Here is an 8517-nt window from a genome sequence, read left to right as displayed (position 1 = left end):
TGTCACTGTGCTGAGTCACGACAGCAGCACACAGACCACAGCAGTCTGATTGTTAATATCTGTAACACAATTGATTCCTTCTTCAACATTTCACAGTACAAATCTGAACAAACGGCATCTGACTTTAAAAATCCAAAAACTATCAAGTAATGTGACCAGCTATCTAATGTTTTGTAGTGTGGTATTATGACCCAAAGTCACTCTGAAATTTCAGGAAGTCAAACTTTTTAAGCAGTGTGGTGTCTTTAAAAATGAAAGCCAGTCTATTCTGTTGAAAGGTGAAACTTTTTGAAAACTTTTTTTACGCTTAAAACTTAAAAAATGTTTTTCACCTGAGGAAGTCATTATCATCTCTGAGGCGCTTCAACTCCTTTTCCAAATCTGGAACTCTGGCCACCTCCGATTTAACAGTCTTCATAATGCTGATGTCTTGCTCCTGGAAGGCAAGACGTCTCTCCAACTCCTGCCCAAACAACAGAATATGTGCAGTCAGTGAACTACAAAAACATTCAGTACAACTGACCTTGTTACACTATTTCACTATCTTTTGAGAATTGGATAAGCTGTTTATCATGTACAAATGAACTATAGTCACACATGAAACAAACATCTATTGCATAATAAACAATGGAAAAGAGAAAATTAAATTTACCATTTATGTACTGTAATTTTCATGTGTCAAAATTGAACATTAAAAAAAACATCCAGAACAGCCAACATGTCAAAGCACTCAAGAAAGCACATAAATAATGTTTAGTCTAAGTTTATTATATTTATGATATATAAATTGTGCACAGAGCAAAGAGAAACATGATGATTCATAACCCCTGTACACATTACTCTCAAGTGTATCCAGGTTTCTGACACTATGTTGCACTTTGCTTCTCCAGCTCAGTAGTAATGAAAAATGGCTGAGGGCAAGAAGTGACTAATTTTATCTTATGCATACTAGTAATGGCTCTTACTTTCATTTTAGCATTTAGACCAGAATTACACAGTTTATTTATATCATATTTTTTGTTTTACTGACTATTTCAACTAGTGCAAATCTATCATCATTTCAGTACAAACAGAAAATTTAGCTGTGCAAAGAAAAGTCCATTGCGTGTACAGTAAGGGGAATGTTTACACCTTAATCTTGATGACGTGCTCCGAGCAGGAGGACTGGGCAGCTTGAAGACTTTGACAAAGCTGAGACACATCCTGATACTTCCTGATTATAACACCAAACAGACAGAAGTGTGTGGTCAGCATTTATCTTGTGCAGTACAACCATTAGCATAAAAAAGAGCTAGGTAAGTGTTTCTATGTGTGTGTGTCTATACCTGCGCTGTAAATCTCTCTGTTCCTGCAGCTCCTGATTTTCCAGGGCTTGAGCAGAAATTGTCAAGTCTTGGTTTTGAATCTTCTGCTTCAGCTCTCTGATCTCATCCTTTAAAGAAATGATGGTCTGGGAACAGATTACAGAAGTGAACCAGCATAAGATAAGAGACATAACCAGAGTAGCAGAATAAGTGTGTGTACGAAACTCTGTGTGTGTACCTGATTAGCAGTGTTAAGTCTAGAATCTTGCTCCTCCATTTTCTTACTCAAGCCCTCCATGTTCTTACGGAGCGCATGATTTTCCTCCATCTGATCTGATAGGTTCTTTGCTGCTTCAGTCTCTCTCTCCTCCAACTTTTTTATTTTCCCCAAAAGTTCCTGGTTCCGGTCTACCTCATGCTGTAACAAAAGGTTGAGAAACAGCTTTTGCACAATGTCTGCTCTGACACCTATAAGTTTATGTGAGATTCTGGATGGAGTGTTTAAAAAAAAAAAAAAAAAGAATAACTGTGCCATAACCAGAAGCCATCGTCACCATACACTAATTTGTACTATACGAGTATGTAAGGATGTGATTTGCACCTCGAAGTCTCGTGCACTGTCTGAGGCAGCCTTCTCTAATTCATATCGAGCACGCTTGTGACTCAGCTCCATCTGCTTCTTCTCCTGGTCCAACTGAAGGTAACGATTTATACTATGAACCTTCTCCGCTGCTTCTAACAACTGTAAAGGAGGACACCTAAGTTAATGCAGTGGTTGTACATTAATGTTGCATCCACACAGATTACTGCTGATGCTGTCAGTTTATGAATACCTCCATGCTGCGTTTGTACTGATTCTGCAGGTTTCCACTTCCTGCGGAATGATCTGACAGCCGCTGTGGATGCTCAGGGCGGCTGATGAAGGAATTAAAGGACTTCAAGGTTGTTAACACAGTAGTGTCGTCTTCTAAATCCATTTTGACTGGTGCTGCAGTGCACAAACAAAAGGTTCAGAATCACAGCAAATGTCAGGAATATTATACTACAGTAATGTAAACAACACAGCTTAGATATTTTCCTTGATAACATTCAATCAGAAGGTATGAGGTTAAGATTTAGATAGATAGAGATAGATATATACTATAGATAGATAGATACTAACGGAGAAACTTCTAATTGATACATAATGTTAAATGTCAACACTCTATAACTTCTTCCAGGGCAAATTCACAACAATAGCCTTACCAGTTATCATCAAATAACGTTATGCTAAAGAGTTAAATGATAGCTATGTAAGCTACGGCTAACGGTTAGCTTCCTTGTTCACCATCACAAGCAACACTAGTTACGCAAGTAATCCACAGTTATCAAAGTTAGTATAGCAGACTAAAACAAAAGCTTTATAAGTGGAATTACTCTGGCACTTTTCGTTCGCTACTTTACCACTAGGTTAGCTACAGCGTTAAGAAGTTAAACCGAACTAAAGTGAGTCTGTTAGTTTCTACAGCTAACCATAAAGCGCTAGCAAGCTCATAATCTTTAAAGGACCAGCTAGATTTACGTTATTGGAGACTTTCATGGAAGTATGGCCTCACCTCAGAGCTGACTTGTTTATGAAGAAGAGCAGGTTAGAAGCTGATAAGTTATCTTTGCTCTGTTAGCCTGTTTCCTACATACTCATAGAAATCCCTCCAGTTTAGCTTGAATAAGATGCGTGTAGTACCGCGAGGCTTATTGACATATCGCGAGACTATTAGTTCATTTTTATTTATTTATTGTTTTTACAGCTAGAGTCGCTTTTACATCAACAGCAGCTTTTACAACAGTCGTGTACAGTTGTTATACAAAATTAGGCACGTCTTCTGTCCGTGGATGAACAGAATTAATTTAGGGACAAATCTGTGAGCTTTTTATGCTTCATACCTTAGATAAGTAACTCTGCTCTACAGGTAATGAAATGGAGAAAATAAGATAAACATAACACAAAAGAGAAATTAATATATTTTTGTTTCATGTAATTTTTTATCAGTTTGTCTCTTCTACTGTATGTACTTGGTTCTGTGTGACTTCTAACTACAACAACAAAAAAAATGTAGTTGCACAGTTTGTCCTCCAGAGAGAAGCATTGCTACACTCAGCAGAGAGTGGTCTGATCCATCCAGTTTGCTTCTATTGATTCCCATGTGGGGAATCAATGATTTCCATCATTCTCTTCATTTTTAGGCACAGCATCATGCCCAAGGACTGCTTCTGTGCTATGATCTGAAGGAAAGACCGGACTGTTCTATTTATCTGATAGCATTTGTGTCTTGTGACATGGAAAGAAACTGGAATAAATCAGAGGAAACTAAAAGCTCACAAAGAGCCAACGACTCAACTGCTAAGCACTGAGCTGCTGTGCCACGCAAATAAAGACACAAAATATATATGTCATCTAGCAAGATGTCTAGTCTTTTTTCATTTATGCTGTTAAATGTCTGGCTGAGGGAGCAACATTTTCTGCACTTGGGCATCAGCTGACATTTTTATTCAGAGCATTTTGCAGTAACAGTAGAATAAGCTTTGATTATGAAACTACCACACCAAGATCCCAGTGGAGCGCAGCGACACACAAGGTCAGAGCCAATGCAAGAAAAGAAGTGAAAAACATAAATTAAAAACTAGAGGGAGGCACAGAAAGGATTTTTTTTTAAGCTGGGTGAGATCCAAAAGTGACAAGGTGGAGGGGTGTGAATTCATCTGAAAAGGTCAGACAGAACACATGGCCTCTTGACATAAGAGCTCTCGTTCTTTCTGTCGCAGTCTCTTTCTTATCCTTTCACCCACATGAGTATTCTGCCTGTTTCGGTCCACTGTCCTCACACCCCTGCCCCTCTCTCTTGTCCTCTTTTCTTGGGCCTTATCTCTCTTACTAGTTTTTTCCTCTCTATCTTTGTTTATCTGTCACATTTGCTCCTTCCTCCTCTCTTGGATATTCTGTTGCCCTCTTCGCTGTCTCCCCCTGCCTTTGCCCTCCTGAAGTTGTCTTGAATGTAACAGTCTCTGTAGAATAATGTAAATGCACAAAAATCACCATTTCAGATGCACATACGCATCTACAGACACACACACCATAAGACATAAATCAGCAGAGGTGACTGCACATGTCCCTTTCATTGCATTTGATGTAAAAAACAAAAAACAAAAAAGTAAAAGCAGTTAACAAAAAAAACATCTTACAATCAGTGCCTTTTCCATTTAGCACAAATAAGCATTACCACAAATATACTGTAAATACTCCAGGTTTATGTAAATTCCAAAGTGTTAAGCAACTGACATCTAAAATCTACATTACTTTTTCTTACATTGTCTTGTTGATAGCAACAGCAGGCTTTACACTGTTACAATTAATTAATTAATTGTGATTAAAATATTCATAAAAAGGCTTTTAGCATCATCACCTGTCATCTAATGCAGTGTAGGAAAGTCATAACATTCATGTAACATATAATTACTACAGACATGTCAGATATTCCAGAGCACGTCTTGCTGTTAAAAACTGCAAGGTGCTACTCTTGATTTTTGGGTCAAGATGTTTTCATGACACAGAACATACCCCTTTTGGGACCTGCTGTGTGAGGGATGAAAATAGACATAAAGTCAGTCAAATCATGCTTCTCTCACAGTCGAGGTCACCTCAGGGTCACCCAGACACAATGTGTTTGTCTCCATAACTATCGTAACTATAAACCTACGAGAGCAAGAGAGGGAAGGAAAATGGACATTTAGGAGAAAAATGGATATTCAATAGACAAAAAAGAACAGAAGGTGAGGATAGAGAAACAGGAGCCTGTAGTCATTATAGGTTCATAAATTGGAAAGCAAGGATGGATGGGGGGAAATGAAGAGGAACAAAAAGTAGTAAACTGGAGAAAAAGAAAAAAGCAGAGAGAAGGACAGAAAACAGATCAAATGAGGCAACGGTTAAGGAGAAGAATCAATAACATAAGGATTTTATACTCTTCTAATGAAGGAGGACAGGGTCAATAGCTGATTCAAGTTTCCTGTGTTTGTGTGCCCAAGGGAATACTTTAACAACATTAGTTTATGGGTGACGTGCACCCTCACACACACACAAAAAGAGATGCAAATGCACTCAAGGATTCAAAATGGAACTGTAATCAAAGAATAAATTAAAAATAAATTGCTTGTACTTATTAATAAAATTAAAAAGCTGGGTAGCACAAACAAGATAGGGAGGAGTTCTGCCCCTGCAGCTCATGGTGCATCGTCTGTGAATCTGTTTACTTCCATAGCTCTCAGGAAGATCACACATTTGTCTATCATTCAGTGAAAATCTTGCGTAAAAGGAATGAAAACTGTGGTTATGAGGATAAGTTAAAGATTATTTTTTGACAAATTCAACAAATTCTCTAGGTGTGATATCACCAGTATAGGGGCTGAATGTTTCTCTTCATAGAAACCAATGTTCAGTATTGATCATTTTCAACCATTTTAACAAAGATTCAAACAAAATGAAATCTTTTGAAAAGGATGAATGAAATTTAAAAGTTTGTTCTTGGGCATCCATGACCCTATAGCCAGTTCCCTGTTTGTCCTTCCTTAGACACTGTTGGCAGGTACTCACCACTGCAGACCAGGAATCCCAGCAAGTCACAGTTTTATTACACTCCACACACACTGACAGGTGCTACTGTAATAAAATAACCAGTGCTAATCATGTCACCTGTCAGCGGTCATAATGTTATGGCTGATCAGTGTATTTCCATGAACTTCAGGCACTGACCTCTTTTTGGACAAATAATCTCAAGTGAAAGGGGATAAAAATAAAAACTGCAGTTTCAGCCTCAAGTCTGATATCAAAAGACATATATTTCAACATCTTGAACCGGTCTCAGACTTGATTGAAGTGGTCCTGACTATAGCACATTTACCTTTATCTCAGCTCTGATAACAGTCCCTCCAGCTGCACTAGCTGCTGCACTGCCTGGAAGGGCAGTGGAGTGTGTGTGTGTGTGTGTGCACTGTATAATAAAATAATATTTCAAAATGACCACACTCTGTTGTTACACACTCAAAGCACACTCATAGCTGCAGATCTATGAGCCTCACAATTTTTCCCACTTTATTTATATAGTGATGATGATAGTGATATAATCCACCTGGGGTCAACAATGACTCCTGGTGGCTTTAGTGATCTGTAATCAGCATCAGTCATGAGGTGGCTGGAAATATATCTTGTGATGAGCTGTGAAGGACTTTGTAGCAAGAGAAAAGGAGCGTTTAGGAGTGTCAGGGGAGTATTACAGAGTAACTACATCCTAAATTTATATTTTTGGTCCGTACACATGATCACACAGAGTTTTTTTGGCATATGGTGTTAATATACTATAAGTGATTTTTTTTTTCCCACAAAAATTCATAGTGCTTGTAAAAACAGCTTTTTCTCATTGACTTTAGCTTGTTTTTGTCCCATGACTGTATTAGCAAGTCTTATAAAAGCCAAAAACTGTGTTGTATATGAAAATGTTCTGTTTCGCAACAGAGATGGGAAAACACCACACACATGCTCACCAATATTTCTTCTGTAATCAGAGCTGAATAAAGGGTCATCTAGAGCACCAAGAAAGCCTGGCCCGCCACAGATCCGCCCAGCAGCATTCAACCGGGAGACACTTGAAAGAAAGTACTTTGTGTCGGTGTGTGTGAGTGTGTGCATTTATCCATTTATGAGTGCACATCAACTGGAATGCAACAATTGCACAGATGCGTTTTATCTGTGGGGTGCAAATAAGAAGCATCAAGCTGTTGGTTCAGGTGAGTTGGGAGAACGGGAGGACAGTAGGAATAAAAACACGCAATGGGAGGAGATGGATGAGGTGTGATGGTGGTACCAAGAAGATTGGATGGAGCGAAAAGAGTGGAATGTACAAAGGCGGTAGAGTATGACAGAAGAGGAAGAGGAGGAGTGTACAATAAGTGATTTGAAGGGAAGTAGTGAAGGCAAGATGTGAAAAAAGAGTTGCAACACACAGTCATATCTGCAGCACACAAGCATTAATTCCACGTGGAGTAATGTGTGTTGTCAGTGTAGTGTGCCGATAGTGCTGTTCCACTCATAACAGATTTAAAAGGAGGGCGCAATCTGCAGTATCTACAGAGTCCGTAATGGATGATATAATCATCCATAAACAAGTTTACTGATGTTTTATTCTTTAAGGCTGGCAGCTGTTTATGTCCATCTCACTGATTGTTATGTTTAGTTATAATGCTGCTTCCCTACCTGTTGAACAGGGAAATGATTAATAGGGTTATTTTTTGATTTTTCTAACAGCAAAATCCACCACAAACACTTGACAATTTTCTTTCCATACTACCATCTTTAAGTCAGTGCACAATGCAGATGTGTAAAGCTTTGTTTGGTGTAACTATTGTCAGACTAGCCAGTTTTACTCAGATCTATGATGATTTCCTGTGCTTTTTCAACACATTGCTTTGTTTTTTTTCTAATTTCACAGGACTGGCGGTATTTCGTTCAGTGGAATTGACCTTAGTTGTTTGCCCATGCGTTGTATTAGACTTCTCTTTTGTCTTGCAGCATGTTGATTTGCACTGAATACTGATGTTACAGAAGTTAAAGAAACTTGCCAGGACTATTTTTGGTAAACAGTCGGGCCTTGCAGCTTCCTCTGTGCTCTGTGATCTGTGTAGGACAACACTGAATTCAGTTCAGGTCAATTCTGTTTAATTTGTACAGTACCTGTTCACAGTAACAATCATCTCAGGGTGCTTTACATAGTAAGGTCTAGATCTTATAGTATTACAGAGAAAAATCCAGCAAATACCTCTGAAGCAAACATTTGGCAACAGTGGGAGGAAAAACACTCTTTAATGGAAGAAGCCTCCAGTGGACCCAAGGCTCTTGATGGATGACTGTCTGTCTCAGCTGGTTTAAGTGAGTGGTTAGAGGAGACAGAAAAGAAAGGCATCACGATACAACAAACAAACAAACAAACACTGGGCAGGTTGTTGTAACTGGTGACTGCTCATCAGAAATGCAGAGCTCTGGAGCCAGGGATACCTGCAGAACGGTACAGGGAAAAAGAGAGGACACACTATGGGAGAGAGAAGACACAGCATTAATGACATGCACTGGTGGAATATAGGTACACGGAGAGGAGGGGAGAGGAGAGGAGAAGAACTCAGAGAATCA

General features: G+C 38.8%; 1 protein-coding gene across 1 annotated transcript in view; it reads right to left on the bottom strand.

Moving 5' to 3' along the window:
* The window catches only part of mad1l1 (mitotic arrest deficient 1 like 1), a 44775-nt gene extending 41742 nt beyond the window's left edge, over window positions 1–3033 (bottom strand). The window contains 7 exon segments of the mRNA XM_020622802.1: window positions 333–463; window positions 1132–1213; window positions 1326–1450; window positions 1543–1722; window positions 1906–2046; window positions 2138–2292; window positions 2900–3033. Of these exon segments, the coding sequence (XP_020478458.1) occupies window positions 333–463; window positions 1132–1213; window positions 1326–1450; window positions 1543–1722; window positions 1906–2046; window positions 2138–2281 (803 nt within the window). The 5' untranslated portion in view covers window positions 2282–2292; window positions 2900–3033.
* Between the last annotated feature and the right edge of the window lie 5484 nt (window positions 3034–8517).

Source organism: Monopterus albus, unplaced genomic scaffold (assembly GCF_001952655.1).
Source record: "Monopterus albus unplaced genomic scaffold, M_albus_1.0 scaffold288.1, whole genome shotgun sequence".
In the NCBI taxonomy this organism is placed as follows: Eukaryota; Metazoa; Chordata; class Actinopteri; order Synbranchiformes; family Synbranchidae; genus Monopterus; species Monopterus albus.
Note: the sequence above shows the minus strand (reverse complement) of the source record. Positions and strands in the feature narration are given on the sequence as shown.